Source organism: Talpa occidentalis, unplaced genomic scaffold (assembly GCF_014898055.3).
Source record: "Talpa occidentalis isolate TD23 unplaced genomic scaffold, MPIMG_talOcc4v2.1 talOcc4.8, whole genome shotgun sequence".
NCBI classification, from domain to species: Eukaryota; Metazoa; Chordata; class Mammalia; order Eulipotyphla; family Talpidae; genus Talpa; species Talpa occidentalis.
In genome coordinates, this window is record NW_023605194.1 from 66,031,529 (window position 1) to 66,047,214 (window position 15,686).

At 52.5% G+C, this 15,686-nt stretch overlaps 2 protein-coding genes across 6 annotated transcripts; one reads left to right on the forward strand and one right to left on the reverse strand.

Annotated features, from left to right (window-relative positions):
• Window positions 1-1,117: 1,117 nt before the first annotated feature.
• LOC119234047 (tubulin alpha-3 chain) lies at window positions 1,118-8,966 on the forward strand. The gene is made up of 5 exons (XM_037496811.2): window positions 1,118-1,179; window positions 3,782-4,004; window positions 4,792-4,940; window positions 5,218-5,898; window positions 8,525-8,966. Exons 1-5 carry the CDS (start codon window positions 1,177-1,179, stop codon window positions 8,819-8,821), a joined length of 1,353 nt encoding a protein of 450 aa, XP_037352708.1. The 5' UTR covers window positions 1,118-1,176; the 3' UTR covers window positions 8,822-8,966.
• LOC119234048 (mitotic-spindle organizing protein 2B-like) lies at window positions 7,242-15,625 on the reverse strand. 5 transcript variants are annotated; one of them, XM_054690653.1, is made up of 4 exons: window positions 15,429-15,625; window positions 15,080-15,228; window positions 13,901-13,994; window positions 9,198-9,232 (listed from the first exon to the last, which is right to left on the reverse strand). In XM_054690653.1, the coding sequence occupies exons 1-3, from the start codon at window positions 15,608-15,610 to the stop codon at window positions 13,909-13,911; spliced, it is 417 nt and encodes a 138-aa protein (XP_054546628.1). In that variant the 5' UTR covers window positions 15,611-15,625; the 3' UTR covers window positions 9,198-9,232; window positions 13,901-13,908. The 5 variants fall into 5 exon arrangements, with proteins under 5 accessions (XP_037352710.1, XP_054546628.1, XP_054546630.1 ...); XM_054690655.1 differs by lacking the exon at window positions 9,198-9,232 and adding an exon at window positions 9,973-12,492; XM_054690654.1 differs by lacking the exon at window positions 9,198-9,232 and adding an exon at window positions 9,973-12,497.
• Window positions 15,626-15,686: the final 61 nt, after the last annotated feature.

Sequence of the window (15,686 nt, forward strand, 5' to 3'; positions counted from 1 at the left end):
TCTATGTGATGTGTCCCATCACAGGAGCAGGATCCACTCTCTTGCAAGGAGGGGAAGGGTCTGCTCAACACCTAGGGAGTTGCCACATGGGGTGCCACTTTCTAGTGATGAACTGGAGGTACCCATGGATTCCTTCTCCCTTGCCTTTCTTTTTTTTTTTTTTTTAAGAGTTATTTATTTATTTATTTATTTTTTACAAAGAATGGGGGTACAGGCCAGATGTGCAGGAGAGTGAGAGGATTCACCAGAGACAGAATGGGGAACAGAACAGGCAGACCGACCGAAACACACTGCTGAGGGGAGCAGTGGGGGAGACAGGAGAGGTCTGCCGCGCCATGTGGGTATCTCCAAGACCGGCGGGGATCGAACCAGCACTACAGAGGCTGCGGACAGCTTCACAGCGCTTCACTCAACCGCCTGTGCCACCAGGGAGGCCCTCCCTTGCCTTTCTCAGAAGGAAATGCATGTTGGAGCCTAAAGAAAGTTAGGTTGATCTCTACGGAACGGAAGAACCCCATGATTGTTCCAAAGTCCTCCAAAATGGACTTTGCACCCCAACCCAGGGAGGGAGAAGAGCAGGGTTGTACCCTCCTTCTCCTTTGTCCCCAGAAGCCCCTTTCTCCTTTAAAAGCAGGTGAATCCGGCCCGGTCGCCGGGTGCTAGACGGGAAGAGCCTTTCTGCACTGGGAGCGGGTGGAAAAGAAAGAGGGAGACCACTTTGGAGAGATGGTGAACAAGCCTCTCGCAGGCAGTCCGCTTTGAAAAAAACGGAACCGGTGCGGGGAGCCAAAAGGGATAGCAGCATGAGGTCGTAGTCAACTCATTCTCAGGCTAGGGGCTCACGCAGTTGGGAACGTCCCAGGCGTGGCGGTGGAGGCGCCAACCTAAAGCCCAAAAACTCCTCGGAGGCTCCAGCCCTCACTGCGCGCTCGAGGACTGTGCAGCCTTCCCGCCAAAACTCGCATCCAACCAGAAAGCGCCACAGTACACGAGTTAAGCAAGGACCAATGGGAAGTGGGGTTCCGGGACTCGGCCCGCCCCTGGGCTCTGCAGACCAATGGCTGTCGAGGCGCCGGCGGACCAATTCCCTGCGCGCCCGTGCGCAGCGGCCGAGTTCGTTGGGCGCGCGGCAGGCCGGGCGGTTGGAGTCGAGCTGCGGCGGCGGCACCGCTCAGCATGGTAGGGCCGCAGGGCCGCGCGGGGTGGGCGCCCTGGCCCGGCGTGGGCGGGGTGGGGCGTGGAGGTGGACGAAGCCGCTCTGTGAGAAGGCCCGCGGGGCTCGGACGCCGGGGAGAGGCCGGAGGCCCGCGGGAGGCCTGGGCCCCGGCCCCTGCCTCGTCCCTGGGCTTGTGGGCGCCGAGGGCGGTGGCGGCCCGAGCGTGGCGGAGACCAGGGCCCGGGGCGGGCGTGGGCCCGGGCGGCCGCGGCTCCTTCTCGGCCGTGGCGGAGCCGCTGAGAAGGCGCCACCTCGCCGGGTTCCGAAGACCGGAGGCGGCCGGCACCGCTGCGCTAGAAATTACCCGGGAGCCCGAAGAGATTCTGTTTCTGTTTCTGGGGGTTCTGTCCCTGGAACTTGTCATGTTTGAAATGAACACTGAGACTTTAAAAGTACCTATTCACTCTAGAGCCACGCATGTGGACAGGAGAAATGACCCAAGACTGAGTAGCCCAAGGTTTCTCACTTCTTTCAAGTAAAAATAGCTTTCCTCGGAAGAGAGCGGCCAGTTCAGCCGGGCGCTCAAACAGAACGTGTCTTCCCGTTCTGTCAGGGTAGAGATGGACTGAACGTCGTCTTTTCGTTGTTCCAGCAAGGCCATCCTTAACCTGAATTTTGTCTGTCTGTCGGTGCTTGTGAACAATGTGCTGGCCGCCGGTGCAGTTCGAGCTCAGACGCCAGCACTCTCGCCATCTTTGATGACCCACCACCCGTGCAAACTGGAAGGGCTCGAACCCTCGTTGTCCTCCTGGGAAGTTGCTTCTATCTCCGTGTATTCTGAAAAGGTCTAGATACTCTGCTGGGGCGGCGGTCAGCAGAAGCAGAGGTTCATTGGCAGGAAGAGGCCTGGCGTGGTTGGAAAGGAAGGACAGGAGCAGAAAGGTCTGTTCGGTGGCAGGAAGTTGAGATATCTGGGTGGGTAGGATACAGTGGCATCTACCAAGACTGAAGAGACGAGTTGGTGTGGAGTGGGAAAAGAACAGAGGAAGTTTCAGATAATTTTTTTCAGGAAAGACAGCTGAGTAAAGAAACAGGAATTTCAATGCTTCGGGTGAAATGGCAATGAGAATTTCTCGTGGCTTTCTATTGCGAGTTAGGAATGATCTCCCTGATTGGTTTGGTTAGTTTTATGAACTCAGATGCAAATGGCCTTGTGGACAACTCAGCTCCCCGGTCCTTATTTTGTAAAGAAAGAAATTGTGTGGTTTGCCCAGGTCACAGAGCTTGCACTGATCTTGTGAGGGCTGAATGAGTAGAATGCCAAGTCAGGCATCTTGTGAACTTGAGTATCTGCATCTAAGTAAAGCGAATGAATAATCTCGCTGAAATGATGCGGATGGGTGGATTCTAAAGTGTTAATGAATTCCTCCTCTGGGTGAATGAGTTCCTTGTCAGTGTTCTTTCTAGAACTGAATGCTCCCTTTCGGGCTGTGGTGGAGCGTTTGCTTCATTGCATTGATCTTTGATGCCCTTGATAATTCTGAGATTTGATACTTGCGTGATAGGAAACGGGACTGGAAGGTGTACATTGGAATTTAAAGTGGACGGACACCTCAGTTTCATTTGATCTCATATAGTTGTGAGCATGATATGTTTAAAGCGGAACGAGTGATTTAGTGACTGTGTAGTTAGGCTTCTGACAGGAAGCTAATGGGCATCAAGAAAAGATACTCTTTCTGAGGATAGGGGTAGGACTTAAAGGAATTACCAAAGTACAGAGCAGTTTCCCACCATTTGCGATGTGTAGGCACCATTAACTCCTAGGTTTGAAGGCAAGGGTGTGGGGAGGAAATGGATACTAGAGTGAACCAGGCAGCTTTATGAAGAGAGTTACTGCCGAAAGTTGTGGCCTTGATAAATGCCTCATGCAGCACATGGCAGTCTGGCAGAGAGGGAGCCAGGGAGCAAGCACCCTGACCGCACCTCCCTCTAACTTCCCAGTCTAGCTGCTTGACCCTGGCCAAACCAACCAGAAGCCAGAGGACAGGCAGCCCTTTGGTATGGCCGGCCCGTAGGGGTCAGCCTCCTGGAGCTTAGAGCGGGATGGGAGACAAGTGAGGGCAGGGCAGATACAGAGGAGCAGGAGGGAGGCGAGAGCACAGTAACCGCCAGCACTCGGGCCATGGCTACCTGTATCCTAGTCTCTCTTTCCTCCCTTGACTTACTACCTTTCAGTTTATCCTTAAGTCAGGACACAATCAGACCTGTTATATTCCTCAGATAATTGCTGCGAAAGCCATAATGTGAAGTTTACTATTGAAAATAATGGGCTTTCAAGGTTTAAAATAACCTAATTTTGTATTGTAGCAAAAGGTTAGGGTTTGAGGAACTTAGCATTTCTTACCTACGGTGGGTCTGAGTAAGTATCACAAATTGCTGTCTCACAGAGCAAGGTCAGCTCTTCCTCTGGATTCACAAAGGTAGAAGATTCACTTAAGAATCATAGGTCATAAGTTTGAGAGTCCTAGCACTGAAGCACACAAAGATTACATTATGTTTTGCATGCCATATAGTGACACCGGCCCTGAAGACAAGTGGGTCTCACGTTTATGTTCTGGTTCCCAGCGCGAGTGTATCTCTATCCACGTGGGGCAGGCAGGTGTCCAGATCGGCAATGCCTGCTGGGAATTGTACTGCCTTGAACATGGGATTCAGCCCGACGGTCAGATGCCAAGTGACAAAACCATCGGTGGTGGGGATGACTCATTCAACACGTTCTTCAGCGAGACGGGAGCTGGCAAGCACGTGCCCAGAGCAGTGTTTGTGGACCTGGAGCCCACCGTGGTTGGTAGGTACTCAGACACTTAGACAGCTTTCTTGAGAAGGTGGGAGAACCCCACTAAAGCCCCTCCTCTGCTCCTTTCAATCCCTCTGCAGAAAGGCTAGGACATACAAGCGAACGCCCTCAGCCATGTTAGGTGAGAAATGGAAAAGTTTCCTTGAGTGAATGTGGGGCGCTGGCTCCTGATTTAGAAAATCCTCAAGTAGAGCAAAAGGCTGCTTTGTCAGCAGCAGGATGGCTGATGAGGGACCAATTGGTGGCTGCCTCAGCCCTGGTCAGGTGGGGATGTAGACTCTGCCTGCGGGGAACGTGGGCGCTCGCTGGTCCCTGCTTAATGCCGTGCTCTCTGTCCTGCTGGTGCACAAGAGTCTTGACCCGTGTATGAGACATAGAAAGTTACGTGGAGACCATTCATAGTGTTCTTCCAGGTTAGAAGGCCAGTAGTAGATTAGAAGGCCAAGGAGAGCTGCAGAGAGAGAGCGAGCAAGTCCTTTCAGTGGCCCCTCGGGAAGTGACAGAAAGGGCACCCTATGTGGCCTTTGTCTCCCAGGCTTTAGGGTGACAAATGGGACTGACTGGCAGAAGTCATGCTGCTGACCTGGTGGCTGTGTAGTATATAAGGGGTCTGGGGGTGTGAGAGCTGTTTCCCTTCTTGGGAACTGGTGGAGCTGGCATTTGTACCCTGAGCTGACAGAACAACACATGCCTAGTAGAAGAGACGTGCTTGCGAACCTCTGCCCTGATGGGCTCACCGTGGGCCTCAAAGATGGCAGCACATGTGTCCTCTCCGCAGATGAAGTGCGCACAGGGACCTACAGGCAGCTCTTCCACCCCGAGCAGCTGATCACCGGGAAGGAAGATGCAGCCAATAATTACGCCAGAGGCCATTACACCATCGGCAAGGAGATTGTCGACCTGGTCCTGGACAGGATCCGCAAACTGGTGAGAACGCGGGGAAGGCTTCCCGGGGACGTTGTCCTGGACAGAAGGGTGGGCCTGAGGTGGAGACCAGCAGGTCATTTTGACCAAACCCAAGTCGGAATGGTGAGTCCACATCCTGACACTGCAGTGTGACCACAGTGTGTCCACAGTTGTTTAGCGTCTGAGCATGATGCACGTTCACCAAGGATGATTTGAGTCCATAGACACGTGCCAAGGAATGTTTGGGGATGGTGGTGTGGCTGCTGCAGGCGTTGACCCGGGTCTCGTTTGCTCTCAGGCGGACCTGTGCACGGGGCTGCAGGGCTTCCTCATCTTCCACAGCTTCGGGGGCGGCACCGGCTCCGGGTTTGCATCTCTGCTCATGGAGCGGCTGTCGGTGGACTATGGCAAGAAGTCCAAGCTGGAATTTGCCATTTACCCGGCCCCCCAGGTGTCCACGGCCGTGGTGGAGCCCTACAACTCCATCCTGACCACCCACACGACCCTGGAGCATTCCGACTGTGCCTTCATGGTGGACAACGAAGCCATCTATGACATATGTCGGCGCAACCTGGACATCGAACGGCCCACCTACACCAACCTCAATCGTCTCATCGGGCAGATCGTGTCCTCCATCACAGCTTCCCTGCGCTTCGATGGGGCCTTGAACGTGGACTTGACGGAATTCCAGACCAACCTGGTCCCATACCCTCGCATCCACTTTCCCCTGGCCACCTATGCCCCAGTCATCTCAGCAGAGAAGGCCTATCACGAGCAGCTGTCTGTGGCTGAGATCACCAATGCCTGCTTCGAGCCGGCCAACCAAATGGTCAAATGTGACCCTCGCCATGGCAAGTACATGGCCTGCTGCATGTTGTACAGGGGTGACGTGGTTCCCAAAGACGTCAACGCGGCCATCGCCACCATCAAGACCAAGCGCACCATCCAGTTTGTGGACTGGTGCCCAACTGGGTTTAAGGTAGGACTGGGTGACATTGGGGGGTTTTCCCTGTTGGCAAGCAGCAGACCTGCCATAGAAGGCTTCCCCTTTGTGGAGAATACCTGTTTTTCCATGTCAGCTCAGTGCAGGAGGAATAACCTTAGTAATTAATTTGCTAAGTGCCTTATTCTTCAAAGTGTTTTATGTGCCCTGTTGCTTACAACCACTTTGTAATATCCATGGGACATACTAATATTTTATGATGTGGAAACAGACTGAAAGAGCTTTCGTATATAAAAATTTCACGGGCACAATGATAGGAAAGCATTAAGGGAGGGTCTACTGTAAAGCAGTCTATCTACATTTCTCCATTGCTCATCTAAAAAGTTTGTGAGCTCTGTGGTATGTTTAGTATATTAGAAATAGTGTTTCTTAACTTAAGTCAATTGTCATTGCATTTTAGGCAGCATCTACATTCTTGTAAATAGAATTTTAAATTCATTCTGCTGTTGAGGTGGTGGTGGTGGCAAAGGATGGTGCATTGCCGTCCTCCAAACCAGACTGGGAATACTGCCTCAAATGCAAAATCACTTTGTAATTAGGTGGCTCCTTCAAGCATGTTTAGTGACAGAATGAAATGTCCACCAGAGGAAAGCCGCACATGTACTTAGACGCCAAATAATAGAATATCCAGCCTGGGCCTATTATTACCAGTGAAGTGCCCCTCTGTGTCTGGGTTTGTTAACTTTGTGCCTTATTTTTTGTTTTTGAACAAAGGTGTGACTCACCACATTAAAGGCTAGTGAGTGTCTAAGGAGTTTAAAAAAAAAAAAAAAACAAACCCAGTTATAATTCCAGATGAAAAGAGAAGTAGCAGAAATTGTGAGTCTTTTTCCCATTTGGAATGACTCTACCTCTGACTACACAAAAATTTTTAAGCCCATCTGGCCCTTAGTCGGCCCCGTTTTAAGACATCTTGATGGATCAGATTGACAAATTTAAAGTGACTTAGAAAAGTGTAAAATGGGGCCTCCCCGGTGGGTGGCGCAGCGGTTGAGCGCTGGGTTGCGAAGCTGCGCGCGGCCTCTGCGGCGCCGGTTCGATCCCCGGCTGCTCCCCGGCCACCAGAGGAGGGTCCCACATGGCGCGCAGACCTCTCCTGCAGCCCGCTGCTCCCCTCAGCAGTGTACTTCGGTCCTTCTGCCTGCTCTGCTCCCCACTCTGGCTCTGGTGAATTCTCTCACCCTCCCACACTTCTGACTGTACCCAGTGCATGTATAAACAAAACAAACAAACAAACCAGCAAACAAATAAATAAAGCATGCCTCTATAAAAAAAAAAAAAAATTAAAAAAAAAAAAAAAAAAAAAAAAAAAAAGAAAAGTGTAAAATGCACGACAGTTTTCACCAGATTTGTGAACATCCATTAAATCTTACATTTGTAAACATTGTAGGTTATTGGTTGGAATTGAAACCTTCATTCCCTATGTCTAGTTATCGTGCTCTTGACTTGAGCAGAGCAAATTTTCTCGGTCACAGTTGACCTCTGGAAGGTTAAGACATACAAGCAGCCTCTGGGAGGTACTGTGAGAGGTGCTGTGCCTTGTGTCCAGGTCTCCTCTTCTGAGTCTCTTGTGCTTCTGAGCCAGCAGGGAGGCCGCTCTGTTGGAGACAGTGAAATTGCCGTTTCTACTGTCCCCACAGCAGACAGTCCAGCCTGGAGGACCATGTTGAATTTTCACTTCTCCTAGTGTGACTTCCCCATCTCTTTGCTCGGGGATAGCATTGAAAGTAAAAGACTGGAAAACTAAAAGCCTCTTCCCCTTCCCCCGGGGTGTTTGTGCTTAAAGAGATACTCTGTACATATTCATGGTATATTGTGCTGCTTGTTTTATGGATGATATTGACAGAAAGAGGCCAGCAAGATGAGCAAAGGATGCACACGCCTTTCATGAAGGTGACAGACTGCAATCAGTGTGCACAGGTGGCCAAAGAGAAGAGGGAGCTGGCAGCACTCCCAATGGGAGAAGCCAGCTGGCCTGGCTTTAGAGCTGTGGGAGGGCAGGGTGAGAAACCCCTCTCCTTCTTTCTGCCCCTCCCAACTCTTCTGGGGGCTGCCTCTGTGCCTGACTCTTGCTAATAGCTATCTGCTCCAAAGGAAAGAGATGAAGAGACTCAGTGCACTCCCAGATGTTTGTCCATCTCCCTGAGGCTCTCTACTCTTTGCTACTCTACAGATGTTTTTAAATGTAAATCTTCACATAGAACTCAGCTAGCTTTTCTTTTTAAGTATACAGTATCCTTTGAACATATACTAGATAGATTTCCTGTTCTTTTGCATGATCACACATGTAGTGTTTCATTGTGTAGGTGTATAATTTAACTAGCTCCCCACGATGGATATTTGTTTCCATTTTTGCCATTTCAATGTTTTAACCTAAATACATAAAAATCTTTATACATGTAGCTTTGTGCTCTTAATTGGGTAAATTCCAAAAGTGAAAACAGAGGTCAAAGGATATTAAACGTTAATAGGTACTACCAAAAAATAAATACTAGTTTCTAAGGGCATCATTTAATCTTGGTCCACAGCTTGTTTTTAAAAATAAGCCACCACGTCTGAGGCCAGAACGTAAACTTCAGTCTTACGTTCTTTTCTCCGGCAGGTGGGCATCAACTACCAGCCCCCCACCGTTGTCCCTGGGGGAGACCTGGCCAAGGTGCAGCGGGCTGTGTGCATGCTGAGCAACACCACTGCCATCGCTGAGGCCTGGGCCCGCCTGGACCACAAGTTTGATCTCATGTATGCCAAGCGAGCCTTTGTGCACTGGTACGTGGGAGAAGGCATGGAGGAAGGGGAGTTTTCCGAGGCCCGGGAGGACCTGGCAGCTCTGGAGAAAGATTATGAAGAGGTGGGCGTCGATTCCGTGGAAGCAGAGGCCGAAGAAGGGGAAGAATACTGAAGGGAAGAATGTGTCTGGCAGCTGATCTTATTCCACTCTCTTGCCACCCCTTGGCATGGTTGCTTTCAAATTGTTCACCATTAAAGTTTCTGTACTAAACTACACACAGAATAAATCCTCAATCTTTCTGCCTTCATATATTCAAAAGGTAAAAGAAACCATCTTTAACGGGACACTCAGTTTTTCACAAAGCTTAATTACTAGTTGAAGGAAACATGTAGCCTCCACTAGAAGGTGGCGTGAGGAGTCTGTCTTAGGTACTGCTCTGAGGTGGGCTCTTCCCTGGCCCACACCCCTTGGGCAGCCGAGTTGCACTGGGTTGTCGGGGCATCCTTTGGCTGGATCCTTCCCTGCTGCTGCATTCTGCCAGTGCTGGGCCTCCACTAAGGACAGTGCTGCCTTTGTTTCTCCCTGAGCAGACACAGAACACGATCATTAGGGACAAGGCAAAGGCCACGATCACAACAGCCCTACTCTATTTGTGTTCCTTAGCAATATCAACATGTAGACCTCCCCGTCACAGTCCCTGTGGCCAGAGTTCCTTTAAGTGTCCTGCGGCCCAGGACTGCCTGCGGTAGCACATCCTAGAGAAGGCGATGGCAGAATGCAGGGCAGAGCAGGGCAAGGAAGAATGGGGAAGGAAGCTCAGCTTGGATGTGGTAGGTCCCTTGGCAGGCAGTGCCAGAGGGCTGCATTTCTCCCCTCTGCCCCCAGCTCTTCCCTCTGATTGCCAGCTGATGAGAAAATGATGCAGGAAGCATCAAGAGTGGAGTTGGGTTTGGGGATTTGGATCTTGGAGGATTTCACATGTTTCCCTGCCTTCTTCATAGTATCCTGTCAAGCCTCTGGTCTCAAGTATGTACCCAGATCCTGTAATGGGGTTCCTGCCAAGGCTGCTATGGCCTTGGCCTGACACAGTGGCTAATCACACTTAGATGGGGACCATTGGTTCAGCTATTCCTTTGTCATTTATTTTACTCTTTTTGTGAAGACCTGTAACCACACCTGGGCCAGAGCTCTATTTTAAAGGAGTGGCTCTTACTCCAGAGGCAGGACAGGATTTGGTTTCTTAAATAGGCTGGTCCATAGAGCATGTCTGCTTAGGTATAGAGGGACCCATTCCAAGGGGCTGACAGAAATTACGGGATATTGCCCCCCCCCCCCCCACATAAAACCAAACACAGAAGTGGTTCCTGAGTCTCCGGATGATGCTTCCCAGCATCAGTAAGACCGAGAGGACCTTACTGGGGACAGGCTGGCCCATTTGGTCACAGTCCCTTCCTATGGCATGCTCTGTGGGTATGCGTCCCAGCTCCACAACAGTTAGGCAAATAGTTGGCAGTAGGAAATTGAGTTCTTGGAGATGAGGCAGTGAAGTTTCTGAGGGACTTAGAAGACATTTGTGTTTTCCCATCTGTATCTCAAACAATCGGAGGAACCTGTATGTGTGATGCTGTAGACCCTGGCTCCTTTAGGTCAGACTCATTTTCCATGTTCTTTAATACTGAAACTAAATTCCCCCCAGATTCCTGCAGGAATTGGCCCTTGAGAGAATTTCTAGGCAAGGGTCTTTGCTGCCTGTGGGTAGGAAGTGGTGATGTATCTAGAGCTGACAGCTCAGATATGCCTGTGTCCCTGGGATTCACATTCGAGTGTTCATACACACTTGTTTCAACAAAAAAGGGGTTCCCCAGAGCTGAGGCTGGTGGGGTGGCCGGAAGAAGGTGGGCCAAGTGACCCATGGGAAAGAGAATTGGCACCAAACACGGCCGTTGGTAAAATGACAATATTCTGGTCCCCAGTGACTGGTCAGTGGGCACGGGTCATCTATGCATTCATCGCCCGTGCCACCCTGCAGGATCACCCACAAAATGCTAGTTTCCCCGGAAATCACAGCCTTCCCCAGGCTGCGACAGATTTAGCTCTTCGGTAGCAACTAGCCTGACCCCAGGTGCCTCAACAGCCCATAAACTTTTGGTGAGGCCAGAAACAGTTTTTGGACTCAGGAGTACAGCTCAGGTCCAGCTCAGCCTCAGCACATGGCAGGGTAGGTCTCTGATGAGGCCTATGTTTGAAGCCAGCTTTTCTTTGCCCTGCTACACACCTGAATTTCCTCTCTCCTTAGGATAATGACCGAGATTGTTCTGGGAACAAGGATGAGAGCAAAGTAGAAAAGAGCAAACTGTTCATTTTAAAATCTGATGAAGGTGATAAACCCTGGAAATAAACCCAAGTAACTTAGAGTCAAGGTGTTAAGTAAGCCATCTAACAATGAAAGCAGACCACTTCGCCAGCTCTGCAGTTCTTAGTCTTCAGGAATCACGTTTTCCATGTGGAGATCCCCGCTTTGTTTCCTGGCTCAGTCATGCCCTCCCTGGGGGGCCCCAGCCAGGGCTTTTTGGACTGGTCCCTGGGAGATGTTTGCTCAGCTCCCCTGCAGCTGGTTTCTTAGGGTCAGATGGAATGGAGGCTGGGGCTGAGCCATGGTGACTGTAAGCTGAAGTAGGGATGGGATGCGGGTAACGAACTAGATGCTCCTAGGCCTAGACAGACAGTAACTGAAGGTGAAAAACAGTCCTGCTGTTTTCACAAATTGGTGCTTATCCTTGTAACCACTCAGAAATTTGTGACCCTTACTTAATGACGCAAAACCCCAAAATGCACCCGCTTGTCAGTCACCAGTGACTTGGGGAGTCCTGAAGCTGGAGAGATCTCACAGCTGGTTGCCATTTACCGTTGCGGTGGCCCTCCTGATCCCAACTCGCCATCCCTGAAAGCTCTGTGGCAGAGTTCGTGGGGATGGAAGGTTTAAAAGGACAAGCTGAGGACAAGCTGCTTCCCCTCCCTTCCTGCCAGTCCCGAAAAGCTCCATGGTAGAGCACCCCCTCGTGGTAAGATGGTCTATGGGGTCATTGGCTGTGTGCACTGTGCACTGAATACACTGGGGCAGGGAGGACAGGCAAGAATTGCCTGTGAGAAAAAAACTACAGTCCTGCTCTGGAGCACACTGAAGCCAGGAGCTGCCAACACAGCAGGTCACCCCCAGTAGCTTGAAAACTGGCCGGCGGCCAGGGCAGTTCATGGCTGCTGCTGGTGAGATCACAGGAAAGTCTGCTCTCCAGTTATATGGGACTGATGCCTTCTCTGGCCAGGCACACGATAAGGAATTAATGGTCCCAGAACACAGACACGATGACAAAGACCCACAAACACACGGATGTGCTCTTTAAACCTTTAACTCAGCCTACTATTCTTGGGAAGGTGCTCTCCCAGGCATGCGCGCCCACAGCCATGCCTCGGTGTTTCAGGGAGTGTTAGTGTGAATGCCCTAGAACAGCACTGTCCAAGAGAAAAAGGATGCAAGTCACAGTATAATTTAAAATATTCTAGTTGCCACGTTAAAAAGAAAAAATCACAGGAAATTTAATATAGTTTAATCAACCCGAGATATCCAAAATATTATGTGGTCGATATAAAAATCACTGATGAGATGTTACATTCTCATTTGTGCCAGTTCTTCAGCATCTGGCGTGTACCTCTACCTACTGTGTGCCAACCACTGCGGCCAAGCAGGGGCTCCCACACTGGACAGCACAGCTTTGCAGACTTGTAGTTTCAAACAACTCCATCTTACACTTGCCGAAGGAACTCCTTTTTAAAACATAGTTGCCCTAAACTTAAACAAAAAACACTCAACTAAATTCTTCCTCAGTCACTCCCTTACCATGATAAACGTGACCCCTCTGTGCTTTGGGGATCTTCTGACCCCCGAGATCTGTAAGCTTGTTGGTGACATAGGCCCACTACGTGGTTGGGGAGCAGGAACCAGGATGACCTACTGTCCATGCTGCGGCCTCAGAGATCCTAGTCTTACCTGACGGCTTCTGCCTCTCAGCCACAGCGCATTCCTGGCACGACCCCTCATCTGCCCTACTCCCCCGACCCTTCCCATCGGCCACTCTCCCAGGCTGCCCTCTACTCTCACTGGCCACCTCCATGAGGCCTGTGTACCCTGGAACCCTGGCCACCGGCCACCTAGTCCAGCAGGACCAAGGCCTGAGCATTAAAGGAGAAAATGACCAGATGGAGCCCAGTGTTCCATGCCATGCCTGTACCTTCCCACCTCCTCTATCCTCCAGACCCCTCAATGCCAGTGTTTCTAGTGCCATAGCCATGACCTAGTCTCTTACCCTCCCAATAACCAACTCAGGTCCAGCTCCTGCCTTCCTCCTCAGCTGCCTCCCTGCCACTGCGCCCTGCCCTCCAGTCTGGTTAACCCCTGCTGCTTCAGCAAGCAGGGAGCACTCCTCCCATGACTGGATGGGGTTCCCTGTGGTGCCCGTCCATCTCTGCCACTGTTGGTTCATGTTTCTCCCTCATGGGTCCAAGACCACGTCCATCTCACCGTAGACCCACTGTGCCCTCAGCACCGAGCCTGTCCGTCACCCAGTGACTGGGTGAGCAGCTTCTGTGCCCAGCTTCTCTGAAACATGCCCATTGATTCCTCAGCTCAGTCTCAGAATCCACTCACTCCACCCCTGACCTGCCCTTATGCCTCCGCTCCCCTCCTGTGCTTGAGTTCCAGGTGCCACCTAGACCGGCAAGGTAGGAGTTTGGGGAGGGATGTAAAAGTCATGGCAAGAGCGCTGATGTGGGAACTCAGGCCCATACACACTCCAGGCCATGGGCCCCCACATTATCGCCTGGCAACACCTGGAAGGTTTCCCCAAACAGAGCCACCAGGCAAGAAAGGGGAATCTTGGTTTTATCCTCCAGGATGGCCACTGAGTGATGACAGCAACTAAGAGGCCAAGATGGTTCTCATATCTAAGGCTTGCTCCCCACTGCACACCATGCTACATTTCCCTGCCCCTCGACCTGTTGTCCTTCTCTGGGGTGGGGTGACTTCCACAGGAGTGCAAGTGTTACCCAGTAAAGTTAGCCTCTGGAGGGAAGGAGGTGGGCAGGTGAAGGAATTGGACCCACACCAGAAGTCTGCAAGTTGCCTCTGATAAATCAAGTTGTGAAGTCACGTTTTCAGTCTCTAAGCTACGTAGCAGGGATGACCCACGGTCCTACCTTGCAGCTCAAAACTGCTCTGGCTTTCTGGGGCCACAGTTTCCATGGAAACAAGAGAGTACACCACCCCCAGAGATTAACCAATAAACACGACCTGCAAAAGGAGAGAACAGGCAGCAAGAGAACCGGAGGGAACCGGGGGGCCCTGGAGAAAGAGGCGAGTGCGTGGCAGCTGGGCTGTAGAGTAGAACCGGAGAGGCTGCAGGCCGTGGGGCCGAGGAAAAGGAAGGCCTTGCAGGGGGGCTACAGTTCTTGGCAGAGAGAAAGGAGGCCTCTGGAGGTCAGAGAGAGACACAAAGAGAGCAGACAAGAGTGTGGGTCAGTGAGGAGGCCTGAGTGCCAGTGCCCAGGGCCTCTCAGGACAGAAGCCACGTGTACCCAGGACCCTGGCACACGTACCCACAGGGGTTTGGCCTCCACCCAAAGGTAAGCTCCCTCTCAGGCTGTTTGGGAATCCTGGGTGTTTCTGGTCAGGGAGCCAGCCCAAGAGGTCCTGCTGCATTTTGGAGACTTTTTGGTAGCCAGTGGGGGCAGGGAGGTTGCAGGTGGAGTTCCACCATGACACCCCTATCATCGGCACCTGCCCATCCCTCAGTCATGACCAGAGAGAGTGAGGGGCACCATCACCTGAGCCCAGCTCTGGCCCTCAAGCATCTGAACCCTGTGTGTGGAGGGCAGCAAGGGGCTGCCACGCTGACTCCTGTCCCACAGGCCTCAGAGGGGGAGCCCAACCCGCCAGACTCCTGGGCAGGACTGGGGACACCCCACAAGGAGGCTGCTCCTGAGCACTTCCTAGAGACTACATACCCTCAGGACAAGAACCAAAGTTGCCTTCTTTCAGTGTTTGTGGAAAGAAAGCCTGAGTGAAGAGTTGGAATGAGGCTGGGGCAGCCAAAGTTCCAGATGAGACATGGCCAGCTTGCCACCCTGGGGCATCTGCTCTGAGTACTTCTGATCTAGCTCTGCCCTCTCCACCCTAGCAGCCCAGCCCAAGATGGGCACCGGCACCCAACTGGCCAGCCCTTCGATGGGCCAGCGATCCTGGGAAATGACCAACAGAAAGTTCCAGTCACTGAGGGCCAAGCCAGAGCTGTGCCAGGCACTGCCCACACCTCCCCAACCCTGCCACTCCCTGCTGCCTGGGCCACAGGAGCAGGGAGCACCAAGCCCAGCTCTGACCTCTGATCTCCGGCACACTGGATGTGGGCAGAGTCACGGCGGCAGGGTCCTGGGCTTCGCTTGCCAGTCTCTGGCTTGCACACATGGACTTGAGCATCTGAAAGACGGCAAGGGGCGCCACGTTCAGCTTCAGCAGGTCCACCAAGATCCTGGCGAAAACAGACGAGGGGAGCAGTGACCCCTTCTTGCCCGAGACCAGGCGTGGGTACAGGCTGGGGCTGGGCCCAGGAGCCCCACCTTCCTCCACCCTCCCCTGGGCTCCCAGGAAAGCTCAACAGGGGTGGGGGAGTGGGAAGGCGGTGGCGTCGGGGGTACGAGGAGCCAGTAGCCTCCACCCACGCCCACTCACTTGAACACGTCGGGGTCCATGGCGCCGCCCGCCGCCTGCGCCAGTTCGTACAGCTCCATCTCCTCGGCGCTCAGCACCTTCTTCCGCCGCAGCGCGAGCTTCTGCAAGGCCGCCTCCAGCCCCGGGGTCCCACCGGGCCCCAGCCCCGGCCCCGGCCCCGGCCCGGCGCCCACCGCCGCCATCTGCGCGGCCCGCGGGAGGTGCACACCCCGCTGGGCTCGCGCCCAGCCCCGCCCCCCGCAGCACCCTCTACTGGCC

Excerpts from the sequence above, each read along its gene's own strand:
- LOC119234048 (XM_037496813.2), bottom strand. The coding sequence starts at position 15,610 with ATGGCGGCGGTGGGCGCCGGGCCGGGGCCGGGGCCGGGGCTGGGGCCC. Across the intron at positions 15,229-15,428 it reads ATGGACCCCGACGTGTTCAA|GATCTTGGTGGACCTGCTGA; the intron begins GTGAGTGGGCGT and ends TGTTTTCGCCAG. Across the intron at positions 9,233-15,079 it reads CAGTGTGCCGGAGATCAGAG|GGAGAAACAAAGGCAGCACT; the intron begins GTCAGAGCTGGG and ends GTGTCTGCTCAG.
- LOC119234047 (XM_037496811.2), top strand. Across the intron at positions 4,005-4,791 it reads CCTGGAGCCCACCGTGGTTG|ATGAAGTGCGCACAGGGACC; the intron begins GTAGGTACTCAG and ends TCCTCTCCGCAG. Across the intron at positions 4,941-5,217 it reads TGGACAGGATCCGCAAACTG|GCGGACCTGTGCACGGGGCT; the intron begins GTGAGAACGCGG and ends GTTTGCTCTCAG.